This window comes from Pristiophorus japonicus, chromosome 9 (genome assembly GCF_044704955.1).
Source record: "Pristiophorus japonicus isolate sPriJap1 chromosome 9, sPriJap1.hap1, whole genome shotgun sequence".
NCBI lineage: Eukaryota > Metazoa > Chordata > Chondrichthyes > Pristiophoridae > Pristiophorus > Pristiophorus japonicus.
In genome coordinates this window covers 59,747,953-59,771,197 of record NC_091985.1, presented here as the reverse complement: position 1 = coordinate 59,771,197, position 23,245 = coordinate 59,747,953, and the positions used below count along the sequence as shown (strand labels likewise).

The 23,245-nt window shown below is 41.1% G+C and overlaps 1 protein-coding gene across 1 annotated transcript in view; it reads left to right on the top strand.

Annotated features, from left to right (window-relative positions):
* LOC139273064 (metastasis-associated protein MTA3-like) overlaps positions 1-23,245 on the top strand; it is a 355,482-nt gene that overhangs the window by 276,046 nt on the left and 56,191 nt on the right. Inside the window, exons 15-19 of the mRNA XM_070889376.1 lie at positions 3,529-3,618; positions 7,757-7,915; positions 10,399-10,434; positions 14,184-14,215; positions 22,686-22,840. Of these exons, the coding sequence (XP_070745477.1) occupies positions 3,529-3,618; positions 7,757-7,915; positions 10,399-10,434; positions 14,184-14,215; positions 22,686-22,840 (472 nt within the window). The remainder of the gene's footprint in view (positions 1-3,528; positions 3,619-7,756; positions 7,916-10,398; positions 10,435-14,183; positions 14,216-22,685; positions 22,841-23,245) is intronic.

Below are 23,245 nucleotides of genomic sequence, written 5' to 3'. Positions count from 1 at the left end.
TGAGAGTGGGTGAATTCAATGTCAAATCAGGTACAGAAAGAGAAATAAGGAGGGAAAGAAGGATTGAATTGAGAGAGATAGAGAGAGAAAAAAGAGACTAAGAAAAAGTAAGAAACATCAAAATTTGACATTTTTAAATTTCCCAACAACAACCTGAAGGAATTGTTTACTTTCCGGGCCAGAGAGGTTGATTACAGTTATTAGCAATTATCAAGTTGTTGAAAGGGTGCTTATGCTGTTAATTAGTAGACTTAACTTTCTGTGGCTAATTAAAGGGGGAATTAATATGAAATGCAGCAAATTCATAAAACTCATTAAGGGGGATTAAAGGTGAGATGCCATTTTTATGGTGCTAACGGCGGAGTGGCACAAATCGTACAGTAACTTGTGGTGATTCACAATTCATGGGTTATCTCTTCCATGCCACAATTTGCTGGCTGATTTGCACATTAATAATGGTATATGTTGTTCACATGTCGTTATTTTTTCAGCAAATTCTTCTGCCTTCTCTTATGGGGCTGCTTACTGTTGTGGGGCAATTTTTCCATAACTGAGATTTGCAACTGGCCATATTTTCTCTTTCCTTCTCCAGAAGGTATTTACTCATTGTTGGGATTTGGTTCCACTGATAACCGATGCTCTCTGGTATGCCATCTAAGCAGCCTTATTTATATGTGCTAGCTGACACGATCTGTTGAGGCTCAAATTAACCATAGGAGATTCAATTCTTACCCGATATCCACACATAGACTTCCAGCAGGAATCACTGGCTAACAGTCGTAAGCTCCCCTTCTGAACGAAGGGGTGCTGAGGTTAATTATTGTGCTCCTTACCATCGCTCCATACCAAATCAATTAGGGATGGGCAATAAATGCTGGCCTCACCAATGATGCCCACATTCCAGGAACAAATAATTTTTTTAAAAGCTCGGCACAGACAGGGCCAAACATGTCACTTTCCTGACCTGTATGGTTCATCCATTCAACAGAAAGTTCTGCTGAGTTACTGGGGAGTGGCTGTATCACCAACTATTTTGGACATTGTAAGCTCCTCACTCTTTACATCAAATACTTTGTGTATATAGAGCAAGAGGTTTGGTTTGGCATTGCACAACAATTCCCACAAATCTCTACAATTACCAATGTTACATGATTTCCACTGAATTTTGTATACAAGTCAGAGGCAGTGAAAATGCTGGTATGTGAGCGATAAATTACTTGACGTAACAAATCATTTGCCCCACACCATCTGAGTACAGTGCTATTGCTGTCAGTGTATTTAACATTTCACTTTTTGATGGCCTTACTCAAGTGAGCAACACGCAAATGAAGAAAAGCAATAGGAAGCATTAAGAAACGTTCATTCTGATACAGTGAGGCATTTAATTAACAACAACTTGCATTTATATAGCGCCTTTAACATAGTAAAACATCCCAAGGTGCTTCACAAGAGAGTTGGCACACAAAATTTGACACCGAGCCACATGAGATATTACGGCAGATGAAAGCTTGGTCAGAGGTAGGTTTTAAGGAGCGTCTTAAAGGAGAAAAGAGAGGGCTGGGGAGGAAATTCCAGAGCTTGGGGCCTTGGCAGCTGAAAGCACGGCCGTCAGTGATCAAGCGATTAAATTCGGGGATGCTCAAGAGGCCTGACTTGGGGGAGCGCAGATAACTCGGGAGTTCTTGCTGCTGCTTCTGCTTAGAATTTATATCCAGTCAGTGTTATGAAGGAGGCATTAAGTCTGATAACCTCTAATGTTAATATTGTGCAAATGTATTGCTGCTGCAGTGGTACTTTGACAATCTTGGGTGAAATAATGGATGTACATTGTAGCAGACTTGTGCTGAGTCTAGGGATCCACGGTATTTTTACAAACCAAACGTAAATGATGAGGTTTGGTTCTGTTGCTGCTGATTGTCTTACTTTATCTTTTAAGTAATCAATGCAGAGTCCGCCAAGAGAATTGGCCATCCTAAGTATAGTTCCTCTTTGGTTGTATGATTTCTAATTATAGTAATTGTAAAAGTTCATACTTGTTGCAGAGAATATATAATTAGCTAGTACCTTGGAGTAAAATTTTACACAAATTAGATTGAATCAACTTAAAACTTACTCCAAACATTTTCATTGATGAGTATACAAGCAAGTTTGTGAAAACTGTTGAAATCTTTATTAATAATGTAAAGCATGCATGAAGAATGAAGTAACTCTGGAACAAGAATTGGTCAAATATTTTTTTTAAATAGGGTGACATTGGAATACTGTTTAAGGCACTGCTGGATAGAATGGACATTGGCAGTGCATAGAAGAAGCATTAGGACACACGAGCAGGTTAATACTACATAGCATCTGTATTTGCTATAGTTATAGCACTAAATTAAGAAACAGCCAGCATGGATTGAACAGAAGAACTCACCTGATAATCTCACTTGACTTCAGATAAAGTAGATAGTGACATCCTGTAATGTAGTTTATTTAGACTTTCAGAAAGGTTTTGTGAATTTCCATGTGAAGGATTTCTAATTAAACTTAAAGCTATCGGATCCAAGATATGATGTTACACTGGAAAAAAAACTTGCTCAAAAATAAGAAACACACTATTTATGAAGGTGTAATGTTTGAGCAGGAGAGATGTTGAAAGTAATCCTGCACGGGTTAATGCTTGGGTCCCTGTTGTTTCTATATATTTTTAAAGTGCCAACTTGGCTCAGTGGAATCACTCTTGCTTCCAAGTCAGACGTTCAAGCCCTAATGCAGAAGCACATAATCTGGGCTGACACTTAATTTCATCTATATCGGTGATACCGGTCAAGCGGTGAATGTTGGCCAGGGCATTGAATAACTGTCATGGGATGTTTTGTGTCTACTTGAACAGGCAGGCAGGATAGCTAATCCAAAGCTGCACAATTATAAAATATAAAAATTGCTTCTTTCCAAATCTGCTCTCCTTCCTAGCAACGATTTATCACTACAGTGGCAGTCATACTTATGAAGGTTAAATTAGCAAGCTCTTCATAGAGTCTCACTTTATTGGACGCATGGTTTGGAGAATTGGGTTGATGAATTATTGGTGATCATTTTGCAACTAGATAAAAACTAAATGGGGAATAAAAGATCCATTATCCAATCTGGATTCCAAACATTTTGGGAGTTATACAACTTTTATTGCTCCGATAATTTAAATATAATTGGTTACATTTCAACTGGAAGTGATAACAAGTTTTAGATTATAATTTTAGTGTCAAATACTTTTGTTTAAGCTCAACTGTGGAATGGATAAGCAGTGGTACAAAGATTAACAATTTGAATCTATTAACCTGCTGCTTATAGAATGTGTTTCTGAGGGTTCAACTGAACTCGGGGTCCCTGTTGCATTTGACACAGAAAAAGATCTTGCATGTGATCTTGATATTTTGTGAAGTATGTTTGAGGAATGGACAGAAAATGTAAAAAAAAGTTCCACTTAGAGTACTGTCAAAATATCTAGGTTACTGGCATGTACATTAGACGTCTCTCTTTCATCTACAGGCACAACCAGATTTCCAGAGGCAGTGAAAAGACCACTGAATATCAAAGCTCCTTTGAGGAAGCCTCTGACAAGTGTTATCAAGTATCTAGGTGGGTGTTGAAGGTTTTGGTAGTTGTCTGCTGTTAATTTGACGTCTGTTTTAGAAGTTCAAATAAAAATATTGAGAAATGTATCTGTAGTGATAATGAAATATATTTAAATTGAATGATCATGTATATATCATCAAAAGATAAAAACTAAATGAGGTTATTTCAATCAAAACTTGACAAATGGTTCTTACAAATAAGGTATGTAATTGAGAAAATAATAGGGTGCAAGACAATCTTAGTGTTTAAACATTTCTATAAACACATTTTCCTGCTCATCAAGTTCAGGGATACCACTGCTGTGGAATGGGGTCAATTTCCACTTTTCCTTAAAGAACACATAGCCCCCCCCCCCAAAAAAAAAAGTCATTTAGAATGTTTTAATGTATCATTGACAGTGCTTTGTGGAGTGATTTTTAAATTAAATATAATTTTGATACATCATAATTTTAAGGAATGAACTGGAGTTGTAACAAATGTGACAAGAACTCCACAGCAGAAACTTTCAGAAATAAGGAGATGTGCGTTTTGTGTTCTGGAGTATATTCCATTGATCTTTAGCCATTCCTGCTCAAGCTAAGTAAATTAAGATCTTTGTCACCTATTTCTGTTTACTTGTATGTTAATCGTTATTCAATCATGGATTTCAATACATACATGTATTCAAAATTAATTATTTCCTTTAAGAGGGTACAGAAGCAAGCAACAAATATGTTTCCAGGTATCCTTAATTTATGAGAGAAGATGAAGAAAGTTGGGCTTGCTTTTCTTTGGAATGGAGATTTCAAGGCGGCCGAATTGAAGTTTTAAGTTATGAAGGAAAGAATTCACAAAGCATCTTGTCGTCTATTCCAAAGGGTTCAGATACCAGGAGACATAAGTCAAAGATTTTTAAGTAAGAGTGTTTATTGGTGAGAATCTTATTGACAGAGTATTATACTTGGTGTGGGGGGGGGGGGGGGGGGGGGGGAAGGCTACCAGGCAAAGCCAGTGAAACACAATATAAATGGGTTCAAGAGACAGTTAACAACAACTGCAACTCACGCTTGCAATAATGCCTTCAGCGTAATAAAACTTCCCAAAGCATTTCACAAGTGAGCAGTGATGGAAGATGGGTTAGATGTGGTATCAGAAGACAGGGAGGGTATAGGGAGGTATTCAGGATACTTTTGAAGGAGGGATGAGAGCTAGCAAGGTGGAGAGATGTGGGGCCTGGAAGAGTGAAAGTTCTGCAATTGAAAGCAGAGTGGAGGAGAGGGGGGTTGCAAGGGAGGCCAAATTCAGAAGAACAGAGGGGCATACATGAGCATAGGGCTGAAGGAGGATGTAGTGTGAAGAGAGATGGCATTTGTAAATAGAAATTAAAGGAAAGGGAGTTTGAAGACTGGCTGATAATTGAACAAATTGGATGGATTGACCATGAGGGTAATCAAAGTAGTCTTGAAGTATAGTGACAGAGTCTGAGAAGAGGGAGCCTTAACGATATCAACAAGCACTGAGCTGAGGAATTACATAGAAATTACAACATGGAAAACAGGCCGTTTGTCCTAACCAATCTATGCGCAGTAGTCCTAATCCCATGCGCTCATTCAGTTCCCATAACCCAATATACCCCTTTCCTTTAACCGTCTATTTAACTTCGGTCGCCTGAGGAGGGGAGTGTTTGAAGACCAGGCCCTCAAAACTGCCACCAAGTTCTTGGTTTACAGGGCTGTAGTAATACCTGCCCTCCTGTATGGCTCAGAGACATGGACCATGTGCAGTAGACATCTCAAGTTGCTGGAGAAATATCACCAACATGTCTCCGCAAGATCCTACAAATCCAACATCAGCGTCCTCATTCAGGCTAACATCCCCAGCATTGAAGATTGAAGCACTGACCATACTCGCTCAGCATCGCTGGGCAGGCCACATAGTCCGCATGCTAGGCACGAGACTCCCAAAGCAAGTGCTCTACTCGGAGCTCCTTCATGGCAAACGAGCCAAAGGTGGGCAGCGGAAACGCTACAAGGACACCCTCAAAGCCTCCCTGATAAAGTGTGGCATCCCCACTGACACCTGGGAGTCCCTGGCCCAGGACCGCCCTAAGTGGAGGAAGTGCATCCGAGAGGGCACTGAGCACCTCGATGTCGAGAGCATGCAGAAATAAAGCGCAGACAGCGGAAAGAGCGTACGGCAAACCAGTCCCACCCACCCCTTCCCTCAACGACTATCTGTCCCACCTGTGACAAGAGTCTGTGGCTCTCGTATTGGACTGTTCAGCCAACAAATAACTCACTTCAGGAGTGGAAGCAAGTCTTCCTCGATTCCGAGGGACTGCCTATGATGATGATGATGATTTAACCTAGTAAATGTGACATGATCTCCGTCTCAATCACCAACTCTGCTAGTGCATTCAACAGCCTCGCATCTTTTTGTAAAATAATTTCTACTCTCTCATAACTCTCTTCCATTTAATATCAATATATGTTCCCTTGTTGTCGACCACTTAACTACTGGAAACAATCTCTACATTCACTGTCCCATCCCTTTAATTTTAAACAGTTCTACCAAATTACCCCTTAATCTCATCTGTTCTAATGAAAATAATGCAAATTCATCAAGTATTTATATTTCCTCATAAAAGGCAAAATCCAATCTTCACTTTATTCTTTCTCTTGTCTGAACATTCTCCTATAGTATGGAGCCCAAAGCTGCATGTGGTATTCCAATTGTGGTTTTACAAGATTTTCTACAGATTCACCATTACAACTGGAATTCCCAGAACCTTTAAATTTATGTGCTCTTCTACATCACCAAGCTTTGCCCAATTCAAAGTATAGCCATACTTCATTAGCAAAATGTACTTCCTCGCATTGATTTCCATCTGCTACATTTTGCCCATTTCACCAGCTTATCAAAATCTTTTTGTGACTTTTTTCCTCAAAATGATTTATAATGCTTCCTATTTTAGTATAATTTGGATACCACAGCCTTTAGCCCAAATATCCAAATCATTGATGTATATATTGAGTAGAAGCAGTTGAGAACGGAACTCTGAAGCACTGCTAACTATTTCCAACCACTCACAGAAACTGCCTTTAACTGCTGCTCTATGTTTCAAATCTTCTAACTAATTTTTAAATCCAATGTGCTATCACTCCCCTAATTCCATACCTGTAATCTTCTCCAGTAGTCTTTTGTGTGGTATTGAATGAATAACCAAATAACCTTTTTTTGTTTTGGATATTGGTTACATGGGGAATGTTGCCTAGCATACTGGGAGAGCTCCCTACCTCTCTTTCCATAGTGCCATAGGTTCTTTTCCTTGAATTCATCAAAAAGGTAGTTGGGCCATTGATTTAACACCTAAGCCAAAAGATGGCACTTCGAACAGTGTAGTCTACCCTCAGTACTGCACTAAAATATTGGCTACAATTATGCGCTCATGTCTGACTTGGCCAGAAGTGCTACCAACTGAATTAAGTTGATACTTGCGAAGAATGGACATTGGGAACTTGAGAGGATGTTGGAACAGGAGCTGGGTGCTAGTTTTTTTCCATAGGCTAATTTCAGAAAGGTTGAAGCAGATAAAGTGCCGTGGATGTTAAGAAAAATGAGGAAATTATCATAAATTACTTTGTCCTAGATAGAAACCTCAGATTTGGCGAGGTTGAGGGTTGATCTGTGATGTGGGTGGGAGAGTTTGTGTGAAGGTTGAGAATGAGTGAGGGCAGATGTACAAAGATATCGGAGGAGTGGGGATATGTACTCCTCTCAATAGCCCAGCAATGGAAAGAGAAGAGAACATATCCTAATGCTACTGTGTACATACTGTTAATTGTTGATAGATGTGATTTAATATTGAAAAGTAATTTATTTAATGATGATTGAAGCAAACAAGACTGTGCTTTAACCAAGGTGCTCTGAATTTACATTGGACAGATCTTACTACGCCATATGTGCTTAGAAGCACTGTTATTTTGAAAAAAATAACTTAGTGAATTGTACACAAACATGCAATATAGTATAAACCACATCAAGTTGGTGCATGTAATAAAATAATAGAAATCAAATGTCATGAATGCGATTTTTTTTTTCCAGCTTTTTCTTTCACTTTCCCTATTGTCTAATTGTATTTTACTTTCTTTCCAATTTGCAGAAGTGCATCCTGCTATAAAGCCAAAGGTGTTCAGAACAATGCCAAGCCTCACTTCAGGGAATTCGAGTCAATCACCAAAACGACTATTTGCAATTCAAAACCACGGCTCTCCACCTATTGTAGGAAAGCGAAGCTACAGCCAGCACAATGGTGTGGATGGTTAGTTTCACACCACAGTTTAAGTATTGTATTGTAAAATAGTTACTAAATAGTATGTTCAGATAAGTAGTATATTCAGAGTTTTATTTGTATGGTTTCCTACTTTTATATATCTTCATTGTTGCCTCCTGCTGCTTTGTTCTGTTCTTTAGAGGGGAGGATATTATCATTTTTGGTTGTGCAGTTTTCTACTGAGTACTGTGTCAGGAGCTGAGTGCTGCTATTTTCCTAGTTTCTTCCCTCAAAAAAGAAGACACTCCATTCCTGTGCAATGTTCACCTAAACATCAGGTTCAGAACTAGCAAAGGGTTAACTTTGAAGACTGGCAATTTGAATATAAGTAAGTATGAACCTCAACCTTAACTATCATCTGAGTTGTGAGTTGAGTGCCTTACTTCTGGACATCATTTTTAATGTAGCTCTGAACAATCCACAATCGATCTTTGTTATGGTTCAGGAGTTTCACGTAATATTCAAATTATGGAAATTAGTCTGCCAGATTACTTTATACGAGTCTCAGTCTTTGATAAATAAGTTTGTAGCAACCATTCTTTTATATTATAATTAAAATGGAAATTCCATTGTGTATTATGCTGGACGAGCAAACCTTCTGTTCATTAAAGCATACAGAGCAATTTGAATGCTTTCAAAGTTACCTTCTCCGAACTGGTAGTAAAATAGACTAAAATTTGGCTGCTTAATAAGTTACATAGTACAAATTTCAGTCTGCAAGCCTCATTCCAATATGTTGGTCTTTTAAGCCATCAGCTTGCTTGATTGCAGTATTATCATCAATGTTTAAAATATTTACTATTTTTGAGTGGGTAAATGCACCGCCATAAATAACCAACCAAGAAGATCTGAAGTTCAATTCCTGAACAAATTATTAGATCTTGATGGTATTGTTAGAGTTAGTGTGTGTGTCCCTGTCCAAGGAATAGAAAACTCAAGTAGTGCTCCAGCTCAGTTGGAAAGTGTGCATGTTGGGTGAGGACAGGATGGGTTATATTGGGTCCAACACTTGAGCAAGAAAGAAGAAAAATGTTGAATTTATATTCCATTATTAATGTAACAGTTTGCTTAGGTTTTGCTCACATATCTACTCATGTAGATCAGTGTGGAGTAAAATAATAACATTACAGTCCTTTGAAGAATGTGCATAATGAATAATAGAACCTAGCAAGGGAAGCGGGATGATTGGATGGGGAAAAAATAAATAAGCTAGGTGGGAACATTAGAAGACAAAATAGAGGTTGGTGACAAAGAGGCAGGCACATTAGAAGAGATTAACATGGTGAAACTCAAATTGGTCATATGTAAATAGGAGGTAAAGACAAGAGACTGACTGACAGCAAAAGAGAGTAAGATGCTCAGTGGCATGGACTACTTTAAAAGAAAAAAAAGAGGCATTTCTAGACTTAATAAAGTACTGTAGTTTGCATGATCATGGTAAGCTACGGGCTCATCAGCACAAACCTGGCTGAAGGGGCCATGGCAGCTGCGAGCACATTTGCCCAAGTCCAGTGTAAGTCCCTAGGGTTGAAGGAGAAGGTGGTGTTGGGTTGCCAGAATTAACTTAGGTGCCCCCATAGGTCCCTTACAGAGGTAAATTTAAAAAAAAAAAGAAAATACAAATTCCAGTTCAGGATTTCAGGATCCAGGACATGATCCTGAGCTGGAATGCCTAAGTGAGCCCCACTTCCACCACGGAGCTGGCCAGTATACCTGCTTTTACCAGGCATATAAGTTCCTTTCAGGGCTGAGATCACGGGAACTCCTAGTGTTAAAACTATTGCCCTCTACATTGTGATCTTGTTTGGGATGGGTGGAGGTTCCACTCCCACCAGGCCATCTGTAAACTAGAGTGCAAGGCCAGGTCCTGGCTTCTGGAGAATTCCAATTGTCGTTACACAATGGGCCTGGATTTGCAACCCTATTATCTTATCAAATAGACCTGTGTGTGTGGCTGAAATCTGCTAAAGGCTTCAAAGTAGGCACACGACTACAGTAAGCCTGAAGGCCATTTATAATGAGTATCTGTGATTTATATAATGCAGACTTAATACATTTATTAAAGTTACAGGTTCAATTCTTGTTCTGTGCTAATCTAACCAACCTCAACTAGCACAATGGGGACACTACACTGTCCCAGTATCCCCAGTTTGTAGCCAGTTAAAATTGGGAGCCCAATGTGAAGAATCGTGGGTGCAAGCTTTGAGTAGTAGTATTGAAACTTATCCATGTGTGAAAATCTTATATGTGAGGCAGTGCAAGTAGAATGAACAGCTTCCACCTTAGAAATGCTTTCTCGTTGGGAGCAAAGGTTCATGATTATTTGTGGCTGGTGAAAGCAATATTTGTTGAATATGAATTATTGTTGTATATATTGTGCAGTGATATATTGTGATGAATTGTGTAAGCTGCAACTAGCACCAAATACTGTGGACCTTATGAACCGTTTTTCCATTTGTTACTGTTACCAGGAAGTGTGAAGAAACGACTTTTGATGTCCTACAGAGGTAAGATGTAATGATGTAACTCTACTTAAGGCCTGTGTGAGGTGTTGTATAGATAAAAAATGGTTTTCAAATAAGAAAATGCCTTTTTAGCTACATTTATTTGCTTTTTTCAGAAATATTGCCATGTGTGCGTGGTTCTTGGGTCATCCATGAAGTGGTTTAAAAGTGCTTTCCTCCTGGTGCAACAGGGATATTAACATTTATTCCCTTCACCATATGGTACTTTCAAATTTGACATCAGATTAATAGGTGTCCTCTTAAGAGAGTTGTATAAATGATTTAAAGTGGTCCCATTAGCATTGAATACAAAAGAAAAACCTACATTTTCATAGTCTGGCTGCTTTTTTGTCTCCAGTCTCTTATTTTTAATTTGTATAAAATTAGAAAAAAATGAAGGTGCAGCTGTATCTATAATCTGTTTAATGTAAAGTGTCACTGGTGTTCATTAACTTTGATATGACATTTTATGCAATGCTATATTGTGTGCAACTTAAAAAATGTCATCTCTTTTAGAAAAATAGACATTTTGCAATGCCGAAATCACTGGTATGATTATTTGATTAAAAAAATAATCCGAAAATACAGCCCCAAAATAAAATAAGATTAAATGAATTTACCCATAAAAGTCTTAATATCAAGCCTATACAATATCTCACATAACAGATCAATACTTTCCTGTTTAAGTATACTGTGTGCATTCTACACATGTCATATAGGTTGAATAATGTGTATGAAGGAGACCTATATAACTCACTCATGTTTGTGTTGTTCATGAGTTGTGTTATTTCCTTGGTACTTGGTATAGAGTCTAAAACATAATTTGTGTAAGTATCCTTACTGTGCACTATAAGGTAACCAAACAGAAATGTGGAAGGACTGAAAACAGGTTTGGGCCTTGTAACTAAAACCCTCTTTAAAAAGTAAACTCTATCATAGAACACTATTCAAAATAAATCCCAACACTTAGATTTCTGTAGTGGATTACTATGGTGCTTTGTTTTAAGAATTGACTGTACAAGATGGCGCTATGCTGAATTAATCTCAGCCAATTTGAGGGAAATTAAAATTAGCCTCAGTTCTACTGTTTAAGGATAGGGGCAATGTCAGCAGGGCTTGCTGTTTCTGACCCAGCTAGATAGTATTTATGTATGTCAAGTCATGTCAGGATGTGGCTCTGCTATGATGCCAACACTCACTGTCAAAACTTGGATAAAAATTAGCTACTTGGGTGAGGTACCAGGTGACCGCCAGCATCCAGAAGGCATTTGACAAGGTGCCACATAAAAGGTTACCGCACAAGATAAAAGTTCACGGGGTTGAGGTAATATATTAGCACGGATAGAGGATTAGCTAACTAACAGAGAACAGAGAGTCGGGATCAATGGTTCATTCTCTGGTTGGCAACCAGTAACTAGTGGGGTGGCGCAGGGATCAGTGCTGGGACCCCAACTATTTACAATGTATATGAACGACTTGGAAGAAGGGACTGAGTGTAACGTAGCCAAGTTTGGTCACGATACAAAGATGGGAGGAAAAGCACTATGTGAGGAGGACGCAAAAAACCTGCAAAAGGACATAGACAAGCTAAGTGAGTGAACAAAAATTTGGCAGATGAAGTATAATGTTGGAAAGTGTTGGAAAGAAAAAAAATCAAAAACGGTTATTATTTAAATGGAGAAAGATTGCAAAGTGCCACAGTACAAAGGGACCTGGGGGTACTTGTGCATGAAACACAGAAGGATAGTATTCAGGTACAGCAAGTGATCAGGAAGGCCAATGGTATCTTGACCTTTATTGCAAAGGGGATGGAGTATAAAAGCAGGGAAGTCTTGCTACAGCTATATAAGGTATTGGTGAGGCCACACCTGGAAGACTGCATACAGTTTTGGTTTCCATATTTACGAAAGGATATACTTGCTTTGGAGGCAGTTCAGAGAAGGTTCACTAGGTTGATTCCGGGGATGAGGGGGTTGACTTATGAGGAAAGGTTGAGTAGGTTGGGCCTCTACTCATTGGAATTCAGAAGAATGAGAGGTGATCTTATCGAGATGTATAAGATTATGAGGGGCTTGACAGGGTGGATGCAGAGAGGATGTTTCCACTGATGGGGGAGACTCAAACTAGAGGGGACGATCTTAGAATAAGGGGCCGCCCATTTAAAACAGAGATGAGGAAAAATTTCTTCTCTCAGAGGATTGTGAATCTGTGGAATTCGCTGCCTCAGAGAGCTGTGGAAGCTGGGACATTGAATAAATTTAAGACAGAAATAGACAGTTAATAGACATTAATCGGCAAGGGGATAAAGGATTATGGGGAGCAGGCAGGGAAGTGGAGCTGAGTCCATAATCAGATCAGCCATGATCTTATTGAATGGCGGAGCAGGCTCGAGGGGCCGTATGGCCTACTCCTGTTCCTATTTCTCATGTTTTTATGTCCTTATGAATCATGCCTCAACATGGATCACCACACAAGTGAAGTGGGGAGAAAACTGCAGAGACTGGAGTAACATTCTTGGTGAATTTTTGCTAACCTGGCATAATAAAGTACAAAGAATGTTTGCAAGAAGATTAGATGATCATAGTTTTGATTTGTATCCAATGGCAGACCACTAACCATGTGTAACTTTCTGATGTAGTTGCTATTATTTTACATTTAACCCAAACTATCCTATTTTAATAATAGCTGACTGAATTAATTCCCAGTAAAAAGTTGTTGTTTATCACTTAATAAGCAACCGTACCACAACTAATACTTTAGTTTAGATGCAATCAAGAATTAATAATCGACATCACACTAGGTGTTGCAGTCCACCAGGACAGTTGCTACCAATAAACAAAAATAATTTAAGGCTTAATGTAACAATGCCTGTAAAGTTCATAGTATATGTAATGATAATTAGGAGAACATAATATAATGCATTGATTTTGAAGCTGTAATCTTATCTAGGTTCACTTGGATGTTGGTTAACCATTTAAATTTCACCCATCTAGTTTTAGATATTGTCTGAACCCGTTGATGAAACTGCTGCCTTCTGATCACTCCCAGCTTCCACTAGTTTATATTCAGTGGTAATTGGGCATTTCACTTTGTTTTGAAAATAATGTGGATTAAGTTCAGAGCATGTCTGAAATAATTAAATAAATTAATCCAACTGTTTGGATTTAATCAAACTAAATGTAGATTGAATCCAACAGTTCAAGATTTATTTTGTTTACATGTTGATTACATTAGAATTAAGAGGATTTAAATTCTACAGTTGACACATAGCTTAATGTTAATTAATTCTGCTCAAATGGAGCTGAACTTCATTTTGTTTTGTAGATAATGATAATAGTTCACCGTGCACCAGAAAAAAAGGAACTTTTGTATGCTGTGTCTTTATTTGTCAGTATCGGTCACTCTATTACGCAGTTGTGCATGTTTCTGCTAAGAAAACAACGATTAATTTATTAAGAATGGGTTGTATTCAATGTTATTTTCTTTTAAAAACCCAGGAGTAATATACTTAAATATTTATCCATACGTGCATTTAAATCTATAATTTTTCCTTTGTGGTATACCAGAAGTCAAACAGCATTCTATTTTTGGCTTCCCTGATTAACAATTGTTTAATTAACCTGCTATAGATTTCCTTTATGATTTAACTCTAATACCTGTCACATGTACGAATGTTCACAAACTACAGGGTATTGTAAGGTAAAATTAGGCATGATTGGAACTTGCCTTAATTTGCTAATCTAATGTTTCAGATGTTACAAGTCACGTACAAGGACCACTAATGGTAAGTGCATTTTGTTAGAATTATCTAACAATTAGTGAACATCAAAGCCTGATTTTATTAGCGAAGAATTGAATTCTGATTTGTTTAATTCTATGTAATGGTACTGCAGTAGTTCCTGACAGAAGCCAGCAGGCTGAAAAGCATCTGAGGATTTGCACCGCTAAACATCTTTCCAGCAGTGTCCTACTTTCTTCCTCTGATTTGGAGCGAGCACCAAATCCCAGGTGGTAAACTTCCGAGTGTTTGCTCCAATCATTTAAATGAGCTGAACCCAGAAGCACAGCCGAGTTCAGCTCAAGTCAAGTTAAGCTCTTGCAAAAAAAGTGCCTTCCTGACTTATGCTGGGGCCATAATGTTTAAAAAATGCTCCGAATGTAGTTTAAGTGGAAGACAAACAGAAACTAAAAAGAATTTGAATAAAGATGAACTCTTTCATATATTAGATTGCATTTCATTCAAGTCAGCAATTTGAGCAGTCCCATTTATTGGTCAGGGCCAGGGGAAAGAGTTTTTTTTATGTGATTGAAAACAGCTGAATTTTGTATTTTCTATTTCAGAATTTAATTTCATAGCACATTTGTTGCCAATGGGAATGGATAGTCTCAAGGTGTTTGGGTAAAATCCAATTCCCTGTATATATTAATGACTTGGATGAAGGGACCGAGTGTAATGTAGCCAAGTTTGCTGATGATACAAAGATGGGTGGGAAAGCAAGTTGTGAGGAGGACACAAAAAATCTGCAAAGGGATATAGACAGGCTAAGTGAGTGTGTAAAATTTGACAGATAGCGTATAATGTGGGAAAGTGTGAGGTTATTACATTGGCCGAAAAAATAAAAAAGCCAATTATTATTTAAACGGAGAGAAATTACAAAATGCTGCACTACAGAGGGGCCTGGGGTCCTTCTGCATGAAACACAAAAAGTTAGTATACAGGTACAGCAAGTAATCAGGAAAGCAAATGGAATGTTAGCCTTTATTCTAAATCACATTAAGATATCATTACATACCTGGAAACTTGTAATATATTGCTTTAATAAAACATACTGAATATTTAGTATTTTTGCTCTTCAAAATATATCTATTTAGTTAAAAGCCTGGCATCTAGGATATTTCACATTTCAAAAGTTTTGAATCTCAGGACATGGGGTGAAAATTAATGAGTGGGTAAAATGAGGAGTTATTTCTTAAATCGCCAATAAATAACTAATTGACTAAATATGAACAAATCAAAAATCATATGATTCAGCCCATAAGTAACAAGGAATTAATAAGTTGAAGAAAGCTATGAATCCCAAATTGAAATATACCAATCTTGTTCCTGCAAGTATCAAGTCGTTCCAAAAATTTCATGAAGTTGGTCTGAGCCACAATCTTGAATGTTTCCCCAGCCAAAAAGTAACATTCATAACATAAACCATTAAGAAAAATTCTGTATAAAATTCCGATTCGTAGAGTTGCATTATAATGTTGTAAATCCTCTTCTGTGAGGTGCAGGTATGATGATGGGTTTCTGGATACCCACATGCTGTAATCCCTCCAGTGCCCATGCCTCCTCTGTCCTCTTCTTGCAGCCTTTGCAGGTCTTTGCTGTCTTCCTTGCTGCTGCTGCTCCTCCTCCTCCACCTCTTAATTTGGGAGCTTGAATGGTAAGCCCAGCAGCATGTTCATGTTCAGTAATTGAACAAGAAAAATCAGTGAAACAATGTAGCCCTCCACAAACTCTCTTTTCCAAAGTATTTAACAGCCAAACAATGTCCAACACTACCAAAAACTTCACCCAAAAGAACCCAAGCAGCCTAAAATGACTAACCAGAGACTTAGAACATAAGAAGTAGGAGTAGGGCCATTTGGCCCCTCGAACCTGCTCCGCAATTCAATAAGATCATGGCTAATCTGATCATGGGCTCAGCTCCACTTCCCTGCCCTTTACTCCCTTATCGCTCAAAAATCTGTCTATCTCCGCCTTAAATATATTCAATGACCTAGCCTCCACAGCTCTTGGGGGAGAGAATTCCACAGATTTACAATCCCCTGAGAAGAAATTCCTCATCATCTCAGTTTTAAATGGGCGACCCCTTATTCTGAAACTATGCCCCCTAGTTCTAGATTCCTCCATGAGTGGAAACATCCTGCATCTACCCTGTCAAGCCCCCTCAGTATCTTATATGTTTCAATAAGATCACATCTCATTCTTCTGAACTCCAATGAGTATAGGCCCAACCTACTTAACCTTTCTTCATAAGTCAAACCCTTCATCTCAGGAATCAACCTAGTGACCCTTCTCTGAACTGCCTCCAATGCAAGTATATCCCTCCTTAAAAAAGGAGACCAAACCTGTAAGCAGCAGTCTAGCAGAAGCTTCACTAATACCCTGTACAGTTGTAGCAGGACTTCTCTGCTTTTATACTCCATCCCCCTTGTAATAAAGGCCAACATTCCATTTGACTTCCTGATTACTTGCTGTACCTGCATACTAACTTTTTGTGTTTCAGGCACAAGGACCCCCAGGTCCCTCTGTACTGCAGCATTTTGTAATTTTTCTCCATTTAAATAATAATTTGCTTTATTTTTTCTGCCAAAGTGGATAACCTCACACTTTCCCACATTATACTCCATCTGCCAAATTTTTGTCCACTCACTTAGCCTGCCTATATCCCTTTTGTGTCCTCCTCACAACTTGCTTTCCCACCCATCTTTGTATCATCAGCAAACTTGGCTCTATTACACTCAGTCCCTTCATCCAAATCATTAATATAGATTGTAAATAGTTGAGGCCCCAGCACCGATCTCTGTGGCACCCCACTAGATACTGTTTGCCAATCGGAAAAAGACCCATTTATCCCGACTCTGTTTTCTGTTAGTTAGCCAATCCTCTATCCATGCTAATATATTACCCCGAACCCCGTGAACTTTTATCTTGTGCAGTAACCTTTTATGTGGCACCTCATCGAATGCCTTCTGGAAATCTAAGTAGTCCACATTCACCCTTAATGGGAGTGATTATCCCTTTAAATACCACTTTGAAAATCTCCTGGTGGTGGGTGGCACGTACTCAAGGACCTGGTACTGACTTGCAAGGGGTTTACTCAAACCAGTTGCTTCCAGACATGGGTGCAGTAGTTTGTATCCCCCTTGGCCTGTAGCTTGATGGGGAAAATGAGAAGAGGCGACACAGAGCAGGACAAGCTGCTGGAAGAGGCAGAAGGAGTATAGGGAGCAGGGTTCTCGGCACAAGGCCATATCCACCCAGGGTCTTCAATAATAACAACTTTTATTTATGTAGCGCCTTTAACGTAGTAAAATGTCCCAAGGTGCTTCACAGCACTGTTATAAGACAAAACAGATAAATTCGACACCGAACCACATAAGAAGAAATAACTGCAGAAACTTGGTCAAAGAGATAGGTTTTAATTAGTGTCTTAAAGGAGGAAAGAGATGTAGAGAGGTGGAGAGTTTTAGGGAGGGAGTTCCAGAGCTTAGGGTCCAGGCAGCTGAAGGCACGGCCACTGATGGTTGAGCAGTTATAATCAGGAATGCTCAAGAGGGCAGAATTTGAGGAGCGCAGACATTTCGTGGGATTGTGAGGCTGAAAGAGATTATAGAGATAGGGAGGGGCGAGGCCATGGAGGGATTTGTAAACAAGGATGAGAATTTTGAAATCGAGGTGTTGCTTAACCAGGAGCCAATGTAGGTCAGCAAGCACAGAGGTGATGGGTGATCGGGTCATGGCTGCCGAGTTTTGGATGACCTCACATTTATATAGGGTAGAATGTGGGCGGCCAGCCAGGAGTGCATTGGAGTAGTCAAGTCTAGAGGTAACAAAGGCATGGATGAGGGTTTCAGCAGCAGATGAGCTGAGGCCGGGCGGAGGCGAACAATGTTATGGAGATGGAAATAGGCGGTTTTAGTTATGCCGCGGATATGTGACCGGAAGCTCATTTCAGGGTCAAATATGATGCCTAGGTTGCGAACAGTCTGGCTTAACCTCAGATAGATGCTAGGGACAGGGATGGAATCAATGACTAGGGAAGGCAGTTTGTGGCGGGAACCAAAGACAATGGCTTTGGTCTTCCCAATATTTAATTGAAGAAAATTTTTCCTCATCGAGTACTGGATGTCGAACAAGCAGACTGACAATTTAGAGACAATTCAGGGAGCAATTGTTCTACCTCAACCTCAGCCAGGAACAATGTGTGCGACATCTCCGTTTTACTAAGGAGGTGTTACTGAAATCTGCCACCTGGTGCAGGAAGACCTGCACCCTCAGTCCAGGACGAGGACGGCACTGCCAGTCACTGTAAAGGTGACTGTGGCCTAGAACTTCATTGGGTCGGGCTCCTTCCAGGCTGAAGCAGGTGACATCTGTAACATCTCCCAGTTCGCCATCCACTATTGTAAAAGGGAAGTGAGTGAGGCTCTGTAGGCAAGGAGAATACATTTCATTCTCTCTTGGCAGAGAGAAGCAGGCGGAACAAGCACATGGCTTCGTCAGGATAGCAGGCTTCCCCATGGTGCAGGGTGCCATTGACTTGCACACATGTCGCTTTGTAGGCGACACATCTCAATTCAGTGATATACTGCAACCGGAATTCCACTCTCTCAATCCAGCTAGTGTGTGACCATACTCAGCGCATCATGCAAGGCAATGCTCGGTATCCTGGCAGCAACATGATGCCTTGATTCTGCAGCAATCAGCTGTACATCAGCATTTGAGCTACCACGACATACCAGGGGGTGGTTACTGGGTAACGAGGGCTCTCTGCTGGCCACGTAGAAGGACAAGGGCAGCGGGTGCATGGGAACACCATCACCTGCAAATTCCCCTCCAAGTCACACATCATCCTGACTTGGAAATATATCACCGTTCCTTCATCGTCACTGGGTCAAAATCCTGGAACCCCCTCCATAACAGCACTATGGGAGCACCTTCACATCACAAACTGCAGTGATTCAAGAAGGCAGCTCACCAATACATTTTCAATTAGCGATGGGCAATAAGTGCTGGCCTTGACAGCAACGCCCGTATCCCATGAATTAATTTTTTTATAAACTGGCTCATGAATCTGCTGCGCAACCCAACCACATGTGGGCAACATGCATATAATGAGAGCCATGCCGTCACACAGTATCTGATAGAGCAGACCATTGGCATCCTTAAAATAACTCTTCCTCCACCTGGACTGCTTTGGAGGAGCCCTGCTGTAACCCCTTCCCCCCCCCCGCCCCCCCCCCCCACAGTCTCTCTCTCTCTTTTACCCCCCCCCCCCTCAGGTCACTCTCTCTTCCCCCCACCCGGCAGTCCCTCTCTTCCACACACACACACACACCCCGCAGCCCTTGCCAACAGGCATACATCAACCAGTTGAAGAGGAGGAGGAGGAGGAACCAGAAGGGAGGAGATAACCCAGACAGCCCCTTTTTGCTCGGGCTCTCTGTAATCGACTCATCCGACTGCGGTACTGTTGGACGTAACCCCAATTCCCCATTCAACAATAGTCCCACACCGCACATTCCCTCTGTTACGGACCATCACAATGCCCTTTTGGCTACAATAAAACCCACCACAAACTTAACATTCCAAACCAATTTTATGAATCAAACCATTAAAATATTTCATTTAAAAGTCAACTAATCCCCCTTGTGCATTCCCTTAGTGCCTGTCTTTAGTGTGCCTTTGCCTGTCCTAGTGCACCTACGCTGTGGCTGCAGCATGGCTGACGGAAGGCTGCTGACTTTCAGTGGGGGAGACTGAGATGGCCTTGCAGTATGACCTCGAGCAGCTGTGTAAACTGCACCACCCCAGCATGGACAGCAGCAGTCCGGGCTGGCTGGCTGATAGACAACAACAAAGGCACTGGCAGAGTCGCAGTGGTGGAAGGACGAAGGCTGTCATCCTGAGAGAGGACAGCAAGATCCTCCACCACAGAGCCACTGCCACTCCCCTGGGGTGGCGCCTTAGCAATCCAAGTAATTGGCTAGAGGACAGATTTCTGGAATGCTGAGACACCCTGCAAGCCCCTTTCAACACTGGTAAACCCACCCTTGATGGCAGCAGCTTAGCTTGCGTGACTTGTGTGAGATTCCATCGCAGCACTCAGAAGTGGGTGGATTCTACTTGTGCTGCAATGGAAGCTGAGACATCGGCCATCAGACGCTGCATGATGGTTGGGTCCACAAGTGTGCTCATGGATCTGCCCACCCCTTTCACGCTGGAAAGATGGGCTCCATGCTATGTGCAAAGCCCTGTGCAAGGTTGATGCTGGACTTCTCCATGCTCCTTGACATTACATTCAGGCTTTCAGGCAGGTCTGCCAATGCACCAAGCATTTCATTGTGCATATGTATGAGTTTTCTTCTGTAGGCCACCCAATCGAAGTCCTCATCTGAGTCCTGTGCAGCAGAACTCGTGTGCGACTCATCCTCAGGGAGCTGGCACCTGCACTACCCTTTCCCCCTGCCCTGGCTGCAGCCCGCTCGTGCTTGGGGACTTACCATATGCATATCCCGCCTCTAAGCACCCTCTAAAGTTCGAACAATGCCAGTACCTGAGGTGCTGGCTGAAAGTGCCAGATCACTTTCCTCTTGCACCAGTGCCTGGCCAGGTTGTATTTCTTGGGTCTCTATAATGAGAAAGGCACAAACGTAGGGTTGTGCTGAGGGGAAGGGTGGGAAAGCAAAAGAGGTGTATGCTTATGCCATTTGCAGCTTGCGTCAGAAAAGATTGTGGGATGATTGGGAAGTGGGATGAGCATACTGTCATCTTCACTGCTTTCCGTGCTGCCCCTGGCCACAGCCTCTGTCACAGCCACTCCATTTATGGTGAGCACCATCCCCTCGAGTGGGGTTAGGATATGGAGGTGTGCCTGTCCCCCTCATGTTATCTGCAGCTGCCTACAATTGTGCGCCACCTTGTCCTGCAAGAGAGAGAGAAATGTGTCGGTGAGTGTGGTTCACTGTGCTTGGCTGATGTGGCTGTCATGGTTTAATAGCTGGTAGTCATCATAGGCAGTCCCTCGGAATCGAGGAAGACTTGCTTCCACTTTTAGAATGAGCCCTTAGGTAGCTGAACAGTCCTATGTGAGGTACACAGGTGGGACAGACAGTAGTTGAGGGTAACAGAGGGTGGGACAGGTTTGCCGCACGTTCCTTCCACAGCCTGAGCTTGTCTTCCGCATGCACTTGCCGACGAGTCTCAAGGCGCTTAGCACCTTCCCGGATCCACCTCCTCCACCTAGGGTGGTCTTTGACCAGGGACTCCCAGGAGTTGGTGGGGATGCTGCACTTTACCAAGGAGGCTTTGAGGGTGTTCTTGTAACGTTTTCTCTGTCCACCTTTGGCTCGTTTGCCATGAAGGAGTTCCGAGTAGAGCGCTTATTTCGGGTGTCTCGTGTCTGGCATGCGGACAATGTTGTCCGCGCAGCGGAGCTGATCAAGTGTAGTCAGTGTTTCAATGCTGGGGATGTTGGCCTGGTCGAGGGCGCTAATGTTAATGCGTCTGTTCTGGCAGGGAATTTGTAGGATCTTGCAAGAGGCATCGTTGGTGGTAGTATGTGCTAGCTGTGAGATGTGGGTGTGAGGCTTGCAGTAGTGGTAAGTGTGTGAGGGTGAGATGGAGCATGTGAATGTGAGCTATCAGTTGTGATTGATAGAAATTGTTGGTAGATGAGTAATGGGGGTATGGTGAATGAGCAGTATGTGAGGCTAGTGGTACAGTTTGTGGGATATGGCATTTGAAAATGATTCACCGACCTTGACCACTCATGAGAGGTCATTAAACTTCTTCCTGCACTGCATCCAGTCCTCTGGCTACACTGCTTGCATTGACAGCGACGGCTATCTGCTCCCATTACCTTCTCAGTGTCTGTCTGGAGGGCCTCCTGGCCCCTTGTGGATAAAGAACATCTCTCCTTCTGTCCATCTCCTGCGCCAGGACCTTGAGTGCTGCTATTGAAAATCTGGGAGCTCTCTCTGCCATGTTGCACCATCGTCACTCATCCTGTAGGTCACACACTCCTCTACAATGACTTCCACTACCTGCTGCAGCCAGAACACACCTCCCCTATAAGAACTGCAGGCTGGCTTTACGAACTGCAGGCTAACTTTAATTGGTGCTAGCCTCACACGAACTTGGGTCCCCTGCTGAGCGTGCAGCCACTCAGCAGTGTGTTTAGCATTTGGCTGCACATCACTATGATGATAATTAGCAGGCATAGCAAAGTTTACCTGCTGCCTGTATTACATTGAATGGGCACGAGTTAATCGCACATTGGGAACCCTGTGCCCATTTTCGGGGGCTATCCAATTTTTAGCCAATAGTCTTTTATTTGTGACATGAATGTCTAGAAAAGACCAGTGTGGATTTTGCAGTGAAAAAGTAAACTAAAGATCCTATGAACCAAATGCTGGCAACAGCAAATTAACAAATGACAGATATCTTTAATTTGGTCTGTTCCTGTAATTTATTTCAGAACACTGACCATTTCCCATACTTGGTTAATGGAAATGTAATGTCGACTGGCATCAACGTAATCCAGCCTGGCACCATTCCAGTGATCAAGAGACAACGGCCAAATTGGATCGATGCTCCTGATGGTGGCTTTTTTATGGTTACTGAGGAAACGAGGTAGGATTTCTGGTTAACAAGTAGAACTTTATTTTTTTTTAAGTAAATGCAAGAATCGCTTATCATTTTTAACTTCAAAATCATAGAATTTTCACACAGTAACCTGATCAAGCTATTCTTGCAAAACAAAAAATATAATTAGCACCGTCATTTTACAGTTATACTCTGCATTTTCATAGGTAATCTTATTCAAAGATCTAATGTGCTATGCAGTTCAACAGAATGATGCAGATACAGTGTTAATGGATGATTTTAACTGTAGTCAAATTTTTTGTCTTCTAATACTCCTGTGAAGCGCCTTCGAATGTTTCACAATGTTAAAGGCATTATATAAATATAAGTTGTTGCAATTAGAAGTCTGCACACACAACCGAAAACTCGTGGCATCATGATTACCTGAGACTT